Raw genomic sequence first — 14,221 nt, forward strand, 5'->3', positions numbered from 1 at the left:
TTTATAAGGTCCATGACAACTATGGTATATTCACTCAGATCCTCTGAGTCCTTGAACATAGCCCATTCCACCGACTCAGTGAAATCCTATCGTTGCTCCTTTGCCTCCTGCAACCGCCTCTTTGCTGTCCTCATCTCCGGAGCTTTGAACCTTCGCCGCTGCCTGTATGCAGTTAGGAGGAGCACAGCCAAGTGATCAGATTTCCCAAAATGCAGTCTAAAAATGGAATGGTAGGCATTCTTAATCATAGTATAGCAGTGGTTCAATCTGTTGGGACCCCTGGTGTTGGTGGTGATATGTTGATGAGAATTCAGCTGATATTTCTTCCAACAAGCCTGAGTGAAGTCCCCAACAATGATTTGAAAGGCATCAGGATAGGCTGTTTCTTGGTTGTTGATGCTGGTACTCAGTGCCTTGAGTGTCTGCCTAACGTCAGCCTTTGGCGTTATGTAAACTGCTTTCAGGATCACGGAGGAGAATTCTCTTGGTAAGTAGAATGGTCACCGCTTAATCATTAGATGTTCCACGTCGGGAGAGCAAGGATATGGCAGGTAAAAGGGGTTACAAATTTCATTGGCTATTCTAAAATACGTATGTTTTGTTTTATGTTCTTTCCCTTTACAATGAAGTGCCTGTGAATCAAAGGCACCATAACACAAAAGACAAGAATTTAATTTAGTTCTGATAAGTAGCTTGTGAGGATTATTGTTTCAGTGGGTTCACTGCTTTCTAGCGGTTAGCTGATTGCATTTGTAGATATTCGGACCACACTTTGTCTGTAGTTGAACCTGTTGATCTGCATTGATTTTAAAAATGCTTAAGTGGTCGTTTTAATGTAAAAGCATTGAATTGTCTGGTCTTATTTTTATCTATTAATGGTGGGTAGTTGAAAAGGTTGGAAATGAATAAGGCAACATGTTGAAGCCGTGAAATATAGGTTGGAGCTGCTGCAGATAATCGAAAACAAAAGAATATTAGAAATGCCCAGCAGATGCGACAGCAGTTGTCAAATAAGGAAAAGGAAGGAAATTTTACAGATAGATAACTGTACAACAGAATTGGTCAATGTTGATACAGAGAAAGCGAGTTACCTGATACTGTTCAATTCAAATTTGTGTCCTGAAGCCTGCAAGGTGACCAGATGGAAGATAGGGTGCTGTTCCTCAAGCTTACATTGTGATTCATTGGAATAATACATAAGGTCACAAACAGACAGGTCAAGGTGGATTAGTGAATAAAAGTCACCGGCAACTGGAAGCTTGCGGCCATCCCTGAACAGAATGAAGTTGGTCTGTAAAGCATCCAGACATTCTGAGTTTGTTTCTCTGTCACAGAGGAGACCACATTGTGAGCACTGAGTGTAATAAATTAGATCAGGAGAGGTGCAAGTGAATTGCTGTTTCACTTGAAAGAACTTGCTGTTTCCTAAATGATGGAAAGTGGTGTAATAAAAACTGATTCCTTCATCTATAGCTCGACGCAGCTATTTTAATTCTGGTCTATGTAGCTGTAAACCATGTCACCAACAGTGGTTCCTCTTCCAGATCATAGTTCAAAGTTCAAAAGTTACACTTATTATCAAAGTATTACCTCCTGTGTCCTTTAAAGATATGTCTTTAGCCACTTTCCTCTTATCCAGATGCTGTCTCTCTGCAACATTGTCCTGAAACATCGCATCAGTTTCCACATGTATGCTCCAACCTGTAGTCCTACTTCACTAGCAGTTCTCTTGAACTGTTCCACTATCACTGAATTTTCAGATCTGACATGCGGCATTGAACGAACAGAGATTTTCTTACATATTGGAGAGATTAAAGCCTTTGATGTCAATCTTTATCGTAAACTTTGTTCTTTAACAAAAAGTTAGTATCCTAGCCACTGACTAGATCCTTCTTCCTAATACTTGTCTGAAACTAAGATAGCCTTGGTGTCATATTTAGTGTTCAGTTGGCCTTTGGAGCTCAGATCATCTCTATTGCTGAAGCTTTTAGCAATAATTTATTGAGCTCCAGGCTTGACTATTTCAGTGCATTCTGGCTAGTTATTTTGTTCATTCTATTCTCCTTTACTGAAGCCATTCAAAACTTTGCTATCTGGGCCTTTAATTGCTTTTTCTAATCCCCTTGCAGTTTTGTAATCCTTTGAATTTGGAGGACCTAAAAATTTGGCTTATTGATCAATTCACCGTTGGTGACTGCCTTGAGGTGAAGACATTAAACTTTAAAATTCATGTAGAAATATTTTGCCCCCTTTAAGATGCCCCACAAAACCTAACTCTGTCTGAACTTTAGGCCATGCTCTCTAATATTTCCCCGCAAGGCTTGTTGCAAGTTTTTGTTTAATAACTCCACTTTGGAAATTTTGCTATGTTAAATGTAAAGCAAATTGTAACAGGAAGACGTGAATTTAAAATCCTTACTGAATGAGGAACAACATTTTACATTAACTTTACATATTGTTCGAGTAGCCTTTATTTTAAAGACAAAAGCATTAGTTCTTTTCAGAAAATGTAATAAATACTTGAATTAGAGCATGTTACAGGACTGGTGAGTGCTCTGAGTAAATGGAATTAATTTGGGGTTTCATTAGCAAAACACAAATATATTGGTGAATGACCCATCTGGCTGCCAGATGATTCCATGATGATTCTTAGAGTCAGCTTCAGCAAAGATAAAATTGAATCAAGATAATTACCCTAGAAACACATTAAAGAAACTAGATAATAATCAGTTTGATTTGAAACAGCTTTAAGAAATTAGATTCTCATTGTCATATTAAAAATTACAAAAGGGATTAAGATTTATACATTCATCCATTGTACAAGAGATTTACACAATGAATGCATAGAACCTGAAATACAGTATGTTCTGGAATAAGCAGATGGAAAGCATAGGATTAGGTGGTGAAGTGAGAAAATTGCAGTATTTGATAGTTTTCAACATAATCGACAGAGGATGTTTTGGTAAAATACAGTGTTTTCATACAACTAAATGTTTTAAAATATAACTTGATAGTAATAGCAAAGCTTCTTTCTGAGACTTTAATTGAAACTATCATAATATCTAATTGTTTAGTTGCCAGATACTTTTTAATTTCTGCTAATAACTTATTCCAAAGCTTGAGCAGTGTGAATGCTGATGTTTAACACTGTATAATTGAAGTTATTAAAGCTCTTGAGCAGTTTTCTTTTGTAACTCTGTCCTTTATAAAGCTTTCTGTTGTCTCTACTACTTTGGATAATTTATTTTATTACAAATTGTCTTTGCAGTATTCCTCACCCAAGTGACACCTGTTTTAGCAACAGTAGTGGTAGGTAGATGTATATCATTCACCATTTTGATTTAATCTTTTTGTCTGTCTTAATTGAGATAACAGAATAATACAAAAACCTAAACTGCAATAGTTTATAGGTCTGCAATAACTTGCAATGATAGTTCACTCTGGAGAGTGAAGCTATGTTTATTTATATCATTCCCTACTCTTCCCTCAAACCACTTAGAATTGCTAAAGTTAATTATATTGTGCGGTTATCAGGAGATGGCAATGCATATATTTTGTAAGCAAGATGTTTTGATGGCAGTTCTAACTGCATTTTACAAAAGTTGCCATGATCTTGCCTTGATATCGAATTGCATTCTTCCCTTTCCGGGCAATTGTTCATAACCTGAAAGTAAGTCAGCTATGAACAAAAACAGTGTGTGGGAGAGGATCATAGAACTCCTGTGATGAGAGAGCAAGCAGTTGTGAGATGAACGGCTGCCTGTGAATCAGTGAGTGAGCTATTGTCCCATCTTAACTTGGCTTGACACCATCCCCCAGTTGTTACCCTTTGGGAGAGGGTGTAATAGAAATGGAAATACAGAAATGCAGCAGCTAGCAAACCCCGACCTACCCCATCCATCTTGCTGGTGTCCATAAACCGGACATTTGTAACAGATGTGCTGAAAATATGTGGCATATTAATCAAGATCTGACAAAGAAAAGCTGAGTTAAATTGTCAAGTTTATCAGAAACTAAATTGAGATTTGAGTTCTGATGAAGGTTGTATATCAAATATTCAATTTTCCTTTATCTCTCAGGTGGTGGCTAACATGGTGAACTTTTATCTATTTTTATTAATGTGAAGATTGGAAATGTTCACATTTCTGATCTACATCTCGAAGTAATATAAATATACGAATTTGGCTGACAGAGAATTTGCCTTTTTTCCCCATTGTTGTTTAACAAGAGCATTCAATTATGTCAAGAGCATTTTATTTCAAAGTCCAAAATTTTTAGTGATGATTAAAATCTCATGATATTGTGGGCATTAATTTGAAAATCTGAGTTAAAGGTTAAATTCATTTCCATTCAGTTAATGTCTGGAATTAACAAAAATTTTACCGCTGCACTTTCGGTTGTCAGTTTGATTATATGTCATAGCAGCAAGTTTTGCAGAGAGTAAAAAGAAACTGTGGTATGACCTGAAAAAAAATCCAGTCATAGCTTGAGCTGATGTTCAGTTATAATGTGCCTTTTGGGCCTATTTGAAGTGCATTACCATCTGTCATTTCCTTTTGAACTTTATGATATTTTTAACAATTGGGATGTAGTGGCATGCCAATGTTATGAAAGAACTATTATTGTTTTGCTATAATTAATTTTAGCTCAGTCTTCAATAAACACAACGATAAATTTAGTTTGGTCATTGTTTCATTAGCTGTATCATTTATCTCTGCTCATGGTGTGTGCAGAGAAATTTAATTCAGGCAGTTTCTACTTTAATAGCAAAAAGTCCCTGTTATAGTATTTTAAAAAGGTCAAATTTAATTAGCTTCAATGCAAATCTTAAAAATGACAGATGTTATTTATTTTCCAAAAGTCTAACTTGCTGCATTTTAAAATGTTAACGTTTTAAAACTTGTTGTATTTCAAAATTAGTTGGATTTATTTATGTATATATTTTGAACTGCACAAATTGCTATCACTTTTTTTTCAAATGCAATTTGTACATACTTCAGAAGATATATGCAGCACAAAATATCTACTTAAGTAAATCCAACTAACCTGTAGGCTGACTCATGTTGTAAGCAATGCAGGGGACCTTTGTTATTATTGATTTTTTTTTTCTTTCCCTTTCTGTGTTTAGACTTTCAGTATCTACTCTAGTTTGAGTGGATCGCCATTGACTGCCAATGTGGCTTTTTCAGCACTCGCACTTTTTGATAAATTTAATTCTCCACTCATTTTGTTCCCTATGGTAAGTTCAATACTACTTTGCTAAGTACATATAACACAAGACTTTAGAGAGACGAGATTGAAATAATTTGTGATTTGGTCTGCTGTGTGGAGTGCTTGCTGAGACAAATAAAGTATCAATAAGTTTCAAAGAGGTTTTTAAAACTGGCAGGGGATCTGTATCCCTGGCCAGTAATAATAAATATTTACATCTGTGCACTAAGAATCATTTACAGTGGAGTGGCTCAATACTTTGTCCATTGTCAGATTGGATCATTCAACTATGAAGGAAACATTAAAATGGACCCTTCATGCATGAAAGAGCAAAAGGCCATTCACATCATTGACATGAGAGACTGCAAATGCTGGAAATCTGCAGCAACATACACAAAGTGCTGGAGGAACTCAGATGGTCAGGCAGCGTCTATGGAGGGAAATGAACAGTCAACATTTCGTGCTTGGGTTCTTTATCATGTCCTGATGAATGGTCTTGGACTGAAATATCAACTGTTCATTTCCCTCCACAGGTGGCCCCTGACCTGTGGAGTTCCCCCGGCATTTTGTGAATGTTCACTCACATCACTGAGCTCTTTTCACAACTTAGTTCATGACTGGTCATGAATCAATTTAATTTATCTTGTTCTTATTCCTTCTTCCAAATTGGCATCCATTAAAAAAAATCAATACTTGCCTTGAAAATTTGAATTGATCAAAGATGCAAGTTTTTTTTGGAATTTCTGACTACTACTGCTCATTGTTTAATTTCATCCTGAAATAGGGTGACTTAATACTAATTGTGGATACTATAGAGTGAATGCAGAGGAGATTTACAAAGATATTGCCTGGATTGGAGAGCATGCCTTATGAGAATAGGTTGAGTGATTTTGGCCTTTTCTCCTTGGAGCGACGGAGGATGAGAGGTGACCTGACAGAGGTGTATAAGACGATGAAGGGCATTGATCGTATGGATAGCCAGAGGCTTTTTTCCCAGGGCTGAAATGGCTAACATGGGGGGCATAGTTTTAAGGTGCTTGGAAGTGGTATAAAGGGGACGTCAGAAGTAAGTTTTTCACATAGAGAGTGGTGGGTGCATGAAATGCATTGCTAATGAAGGTGGTACAGGTGGATACAATAGGGTCTTTTATGAGACTCGTAGATAGGTACGTGGAGATTAGAAAAATAGAGGGCTATGTGGTAGAGAAATTCTAGACAGCTTCTAGAATAGGTTACATAGTCGGCATAACATTGTGGGCCGAAGGGCCTGTAATGTGCTGTAGATTTTGTATGTTCTGTGTTCTAATTATTATGTTTTTGTACTGTTAAAGATTTCTTCAATGAAGTTCTTTTTTTCTGTTTGTACTGTACTTTATTAAATAGCCTGGTGAGTTTCATCATCTCTCAAACTTTCAAGCTTGGGATAACAGCAACTGAAATGAAGTTGTCTTCTATTGTATTTTAACCGCTATGCCATTCTAGTGAATCTGTTATTTATCATTTATCTGAGACAAAAGTAAAATTCTGTGTTAGCTTTAAATGAAAACAAAATACTGGAAATGGTCAGCAGATTTCCAGGATCTGTAGAAAAACAAGCAAAGATCAGATATTTTATCAGAACTAGAACAAGTTTAAGGTGCAGGAAATCAGCAAGTCAAACAGCATCTATGGGAGGAAAGAAATAGGTGATGTTTTTGGGAAAAGAGACTGGAATTCTGAGGTGGCCAGTATAAAGAGAAAGGGGGTGATGAGTCAGAAGTCCAAGGTGATTAGTAGTTTCAGAGTATTGCAGGTGGGTTGCACCAGGTAGGAAAGGGGAGTGGTGGGGGAGACAGTGGCAGGTGAATTTTGGCAGACAGAGGGGCGAAAAATTGTGAGGCGGCTGGAGCAAGGTGTGGTGAATGGGGAACTGGGGGGTGAACAGTGTGTGAAGTGGGTAGATTGAACCAGTTGGGGGAGGTGGACAAAGATGGGAGAAGGGGCTTGTGGTTTGAGAGTAAGAGGACAAAATTAGGAGGACTGGAGAAGGATTGCAAGGAAAGAGAAAAGGGGAAAAGGTAAAAAGTGGGAAACAACCTACTGGAAGGGAGGGTTACCTAAAATTTGTTTATACCATTGTTTTTTTAGAACACCCAGGTGGAATATGAGGTGAGGTTAGGTGAGTAAATTGCAGAGTATGCAGTCCCTTGTGTCTCTCAAGCTAGAGGCGTAACAAGTTTTAAATGAGTAATGAATTGGGGAATGTTGAGTTGGGTTGGGAGCTGGTGTGGAAAAGAAAAGCAAGAATGAAAATTGGGATCTCGGATTAGATGAATCATTGGACTCTTAAACAACAAACTGTGTAATCCAAAAAAAGTGGATTGATTAAAGGAGCGAAACATTAAAGACTGAGACGGCTTGAATTTGTTTACTCTATTACATTGGTATATAATGCAATAAAGAGATAGAAAGATTTGATCTAAAGAGAGAGAGATAATAAAAAGTAAAAATAAAAATGCACATTATCATTTCTAAATCTGTAAGTTACTTTAAAGAATGTACTGGATACAAGTTATATTGCAGGAATAAAGCTGGGGGGAGCTCAGGAAAATTCTAATCTCTTTGGAAGTGGTAGAAAGCAAATTGCTGGAGCTGTCGATTGACATTTCCTGGGCCATGACTTCCTGATTTTGGAAAAAGTGCCAATGGAATGAAAAGCTCTGAACAGAATTCCTTTATCAAAAATGAAGCAAGATAGAAAGCAGGAAACTACGAACAATTATCTTAACATATCTCACTGGAAGAATATTAGAAGCCATTATTATTAAACACATTATTGCATAGCATGCAGAAAATTTCAAGATAATTTGGGCAAAATTAACATGGTCATGTGAAATGGTAATTATTTTTGACTGATTTATTGGAGTTTTTTTTAAAAAATAACACGGTGGAGGCGAGATTTCCAGAAACCATTTAATGGGATGGCACTTCAGAGGTTATTGTGGGTCAGGTTGTAGGATGTAACAGTGGCCTGGAGCAGAGTAGGCATCAGTGGTGAAAATCAAGAACGAAGTGCAGATGCTAGAAATCTGAAATTGAAACAGAAAATATCAGGGAAAATCAGCAGATTGGGGATGAGAGTCTTGATGTATTGTAGGATCGCACAGTAGTCATGACCAGCTCCTTTAAAAAAATCTCTCGGCCTTTACTCCGGTTGTATTAAGTTCATGTGCTTTAATTCAAGCGCCCCTCAATTAAACTCCTTCTCTCATCGATCTTTAACCCATGAACCCTGATCATTAAATCCCATCCCTCTTCCATATAACCCCAGTTCATAAATGCTTTCCAAATCCACAAGCCTTGTATATCGGATGTGCCTTGCATGTGAAGACTGGGACAGCTGTTCACAAGTCCTTGGGATTGGAGAGGGCAAGGCAAAGGAGGAACTTGGCTATGACTGCCTTCCCAAATGAGATTGTGACGTCCATCCAAATCTTAATGCCTCGCTGTACTGAGTGACTACAACAAAAATGTGACTAAATTTGTTTCTTTCGCACAAATCCAATCCATCACCCTCAAAGTTAATGCTGGCCTCAGCTGTTAAATAATGGCACTGGCTCACCTTGTCATCAATAATAAAATAGCTTAATATGAGAGAAAAACATCCGGTAAGAATGCATCTCTAGTTATTACATGGGATTCAATAGGAGAAGTGTGTTGACATGACAGAAAGTCATGTTAGAGGCTGTTTTCTAGGAACTTGACCTTGCTGTTTCATAGGGATTGCCTGCATCGTGTGAGATATAGAATTATCCATTCTGCCTGGAAAAATAAAATGAACATTTATAAATAATGAGAGATTGCAGAGCTCTGCCAATCAGAGAGACTTGAGTTTCCTAATTCATGACTTGTAAAAAAAATTATGACATGGCTACGTCAAATGATTGAGAACGTTAACAGAATGTAAGTGTTCATTGCTAGGAGAACCGAATGTAAAAATAAGGAGGATGCTGATGAGACAGCTCCTGGTATTCTGTGTATAGTACTGATCTTCTAAATTAACAAAGGATAATAGTGTATTGGAAACAGCTCAAAAGAATTTTACATGACTAATTCCTAGTATGGGTTGGTTACCTTTTGAGAGAAGTTTGGACAGGTTAGGTTTGCATTTGTCAGTATTTAAAAGTAAGAGAGGAGTTGAATGACTCACGTAGAGGGTGAATGCACAGAGTGTGTTTCCTCTGATGAGTGAATCTAGAACTGAGAGTCACTGTTTAGAAGAAAGGGGTTACTTATTTAAAACAGATGAATTAAAACATTTTCACATTCATATTTTAAGGCAGAGGTAGGCTGATGTTTGGTAAGTGGGGTAAAAGGTTATGGAGATTAGTGGGGATGCAGTAAAATCAGCCATAATCTCACTGAATGGCTTAGCAAGCTTGAGGGGCAGAGTGGTCTTCCCCAGCTCCTGGTTAATATATTCTTACATGCATATGAACACAAAAACCTCTTTCTATAAAATTAGAACAAGCAAATGGTCCAGGAATATGGCAATCCACAATTCACAATCCATGTGTTACCCATCTCTTTACACATTTCTGTCTGACTTCTCATTAATAAGATTGTGCAAGGATCTCTTCAGTACATTTCATCCTAAAGTAGTTGAAATGTTGCTGTTCATTTACTAAGGCAAGTTTCTCCAATGATCCTCTGGATTGTTTTGTCACCCTTTCTCATTCTCTACTTTATGGACCTCCTGTATGTTTCAGGTTGTTTTACATTGTCTCTTGACTTCTAAATTTGTCTAATCCTAACAGGCCCAAAGTGATAATTATTCAGACTTGTACATTCCCTTTGCTTTCTGAGTTCCTAAACTCAATGCTTCTCCTTGTGAGTGTTGATCCTTGTGCTCCCAGCCTTTCATGCTGTTCCCGGATTTGAAAATCCCATTTGCAAGACCAATGTTCCTTCTGTTGTTCTCTAGTGAGAAAGTGTCGCATCAGTAGTTATTTTTTCCAAGTTGGGCGGGTCAAAGTCAAAGTAGAATTCTGTGGTCATATGCATAACTTACTTAACTTGCAACAGCATAACAGGTATGTTGCAGCATTCACAAGAAAAACATTATGCACAATTTTTACAAGAAAACAGGAATAGGACAGGAATAGGACAGAAAGAACTCATTTCATTGCAGAGGTTGAAGTAGTCATAGTTTTGCTAAACTACAGTGATTAGGGTTTTGCCAGCTGGTTCAAGTGAAGTAGCTATTCTTGAACCTGGTGGTGTGGGACCTTAGGCTTCAGTACCTCCTGCTGGGAGAAGATGGCATGGTCTTGGTGGTGGGGATCTTTGATGAGAGGTGTTGCCTTCTTGCATCAGGCTGTTTGAGAGCTGTTGGAACTTCACTCATCTAAGCTGGTATTTCATCATACTCCTGATTGATGCCTTGTATGTGGTATCTGGAGTGTCAGAGGGTGAGTCACTCACACAGGAAACCCGTTCTTGGATGTACTCACATTATGTGTCTTTCATGTAGCTAACGCAGCTTCTGATCAATAATGATTCCTGAGGATATAGTGGGGAACTCGATGATGATAAAGCCATTTAATGTCGAGACCAGAGGATAAGACCTTCTATGGGCTGGATATAACAATCATATAGCATCTTTGTGATTTTACTCTGCTTTTTGTGAACTGGGTGTAATAGGACAATTCTCCACATTTTTGGATAGAGACAGTGTTTTAACTGCACTGGAACAGTGTGGGTAGAAGTACAGTTAGTTTTGATGTGCAGGTCTTCAGTTTTAAAATGGGGCCAATCATTAGAGCAGATGAAAAGTATGCTATCTTGTGCTCTCAACTTCCTAAAGCCTTTTCTAGGACACAGACAAAAGAGATACAGGAGCAGAACTGGGTCTTTCAGTTTGCTGCACCATTCCATCATGGCTGATTCAACTCCATTCAACTCCATTTTCCTCTTTTCTCCCTGTAAGATTTGATGCTGTTACTAATCAAGAGACCATCAACCTCAGCTTTAAGTATACCCAATAATTTGGTCTCCATAGCTGTCGGTGGCAAAGAGTTCAAAAAGTTTCAAATTCAAATTTCACAGATTCATCACCCTATGGCCAAAGAAATTCCTCGTCATCTCTGTTCTAAAGAGACTTCCTTGTATTCTGCGCCCTCTGGTCCTAGACTTCCCCAATATAAAAGGAAGAATTTATGGAGTTTAATGGAATATTGTCTGTTTGCCTGGATGAGTGGTGGTCAAGATGGCTGTTTGATAAATAAGCCCAAGAGTCAACATGCAATGTGTATGCTGCAAAGCAGTAGCTTTCCAAGGTCTAAAAACACTTCTAAAACTATTACCTTTGCAACTTAAGAGGGAAAAAGCAACAGCAACAGCAACTTTTCCAAGTTGCTCAGCATCTAATTTACAGAAATAGTAGAATCTCGAGACAAGCTTTTACAGTGTACCTGCAGCACTAATGTCAAAGAGGATGCTGTCTAAGTTGCATGCCATCTTGGTCAATGTCTCCCATCCACTGCATAATGTACTGGATGGGCACAGGAGTACATTCAGCCAGAGACTCATTCCACCAAGATGCAACACAGAGCGTCATAGGAAGTCATTCCTGCCTGTGGCCATCAAACTTTACAACTCCTCCCTTGGAGGGTCAGACATCCTGAGCCAATAGGCTGGTCCTGGACTTATTTCATAATTTACTGGCATAATTTACATATTACTATTTAACTATTTATGGTTCTATTACTATTTATTATTTATGGAGCAACTGTAACGAAAACCAATTTCCCCCGGGATTAATAAAGTGTGATTATGACTAAATAGCACAACTGCAAAATTAGGACAACTCATTCTAACCATCTTCCATCTCGTTAACTTACTCTTAATCATCTGCAAGGTAATTGAAGGTGTTGTCGACAATGCCGTCAAATACTTTGTAGCTCTTTATTGCTAATCCTTTACAAATTCTGATGGAAAAAAAATATATATGTATAGTTTCCTTTCTGAGGGAGTTCACACTGCAGCCATTCATAAAGGCTGTTCAGTACCGTGGATATGGCCGATAAATGCAGCTTTTGTCAGCTCTGCCAATGTCCATGAAAGAATTTTAAAATTGTATGACTATTTCTTTTGAATGCATTCCTTATGATTATTTCATCATGCATTTTATTGTTTTATGCTTGAGAACATTTTTGGTGGGGTTAGGCTTGGTAGGGGTGAAGTGGGTGCCACTGGGCAATGTTTTAGCAGGATCCCAAATGGTGTGGGTGTCCAAGAAATTGTAATTTAATTCTTTATGCAGGAATTTAACCCTGAAGATGAGGATTTTAAATATGAAGTGTTGGGGAATTAGAAACAATTATAGGTCAATAACTTCAACACCAAAATACTTTAACTCAATAAGTTTTGAAGAACTGCTGTAATTTGCTCAAAATATAGCAGGCTAATTGTATACTTCAACCGGAAGCAAAGCAAGAAATGATTGCTGGCACCTAAAATTTAAAACAAAACTACTGCGAATGCTGGAAACCTGAAATATAATAACACAATAAATATTCAGCAGGTCAGACTGCATCTGTATGGAGAGCAGCCAAGTTATCAAGTGAGACTATGACCTATTTGGCAAAGCATATTAATTCTGATAAAAAGCCATTGTCCTGAAATGTCTATTCTTCCTTTTTCACTAATACTGCCTCACCAGCTGAAGAGTTCAGGCATTTTCTTTTTAAATTAAACCAGAATTTTCCCTGATTCTCTCTAAATAACATGCTCTGAGAGTCTCGATCGAAGAAAAGTTACCTAAGTTTATTGTCCCGATAATGGGATTCCAGCGTTCTGTCAGCATAGCAATGGAGTCTGGCACATCTAGATCCTTTGGTCCTGGAGAGAGACTTGAATCCACAGTATCTAACTTAAGTGAAAACATTACCATTACTTTAAATGTAATGTGATTTCTATGATCCACATATTTGTTCAATTTAATTTTAACTCCTTCAGTGTAAATTTTCCTAGCCAGGTTTGAGAGCGAAATGAAGATTTAAGAACATTCAGTTAATCCCATGTCTGTATATAGTTCTTTTCATGGCCTACGTGGATCATTTCCTTTCTTATTTGGAGATACAACAGGCCCCTGCCGACAATTACATCCATGTGACCAATTCATCTACTGCCCCGTACATTTTTGGAATGTCGGAGGAAACCGGGGCACCCGGAGGAAACATGCAATCACGGGGAGAATGTACAAATTCCTTACAGACAGCAGCAGGAATTGAACCCAGGTCACTGGCATCGTAATACATTATACTAACCGCTACACTGTCGTGTCACCCCTATGTTTCCTTCCCACCCCTGTGATAGTGTTGTCGCCAATAATAAAATAACTAGGCCCAGAACACGAGACTCTTACAACTCAAACAAGTTTTTATTTTACTTGTGTACAAGGAGGACGGGATGGTTCCTGTCACCCACACCATTCTGAAGTCTAAACAGCAAACTGCTATTTTTCTGCAGAATTGACTTATCAGTTACAGTTACTGACCATCTGGTAAATTGTATGTGTTTGAATTTCTTACCCACAAGATCCATTACTATTCATAATAAAATTCAAAAGTTAAAAGTCAAATGCAACTTCAAGGTATTTTGAGGTTAGTAAAGCATTTGTCCCGTAGTTGTTGAGTGTGTTTCACATCCTTCCATTATTCTTATCTCGTCTGGCACCCCGGATTGTGTAAAAGTACAGAGGCCTCACTCGACTGACTTGAGTGAACATAACAGAAGTCAGCTTGCCGCTTGCCCCCGCCCCCGCCTGTCTCGTTTGTAGGAACCAGAGGTGTCTCTGGCAGTCTCACTTGACCACATCAGCCCTAGGCTATTCTTGCCTGGATGTTATCTTTAACCTTTGCCTTACCACAACTTCCACAGCAGCCCAATCGATAATCTGTCAGTTTTTTGCTAAATTGGAGTATTAACATTGTAATAGCATACTCTAAATTAGGTTGGATTGAATAAC

At 38.0% G+C, this 14,221-nt stretch overlaps 1 protein-coding gene across 5 annotated transcripts in view; it reads left to right on the plus strand.

The window, feature by feature from the left end:
* The window catches only part of LOC134355254 (ATP-binding cassette sub-family C member 9-like), a 176,333-nt gene that overhangs the window by 97,126 nt on the left and 64,986 nt on the right, over nucleotides 1-14,221 (plus strand). For all 5 annotated transcript variants that reach the window (XM_063065063.1, XM_063065073.1, XM_063065081.1 and 2 more), the window contains 2 exons: nucleotides 3,269-3,309; nucleotides 5,129-5,239. In XM_063065063.1, the coding sequence (XP_062921133.1) occupies nucleotides 3,269-3,309; nucleotides 5,129-5,239 (152 nt within the window). The remainder of the gene's footprint in view (nucleotides 1-3,268; nucleotides 3,310-5,128; nucleotides 5,240-14,221) is intronic.

Source organism: Mobula hypostoma, chromosome 1 (assembly GCF_963921235.1).
Source record: "Mobula hypostoma chromosome 1, sMobHyp1.1, whole genome shotgun sequence".
NCBI lineage: Eukaryota > Metazoa > Chordata > Chondrichthyes > Myliobatiformes > Myliobatidae > Mobula > Mobula hypostoma.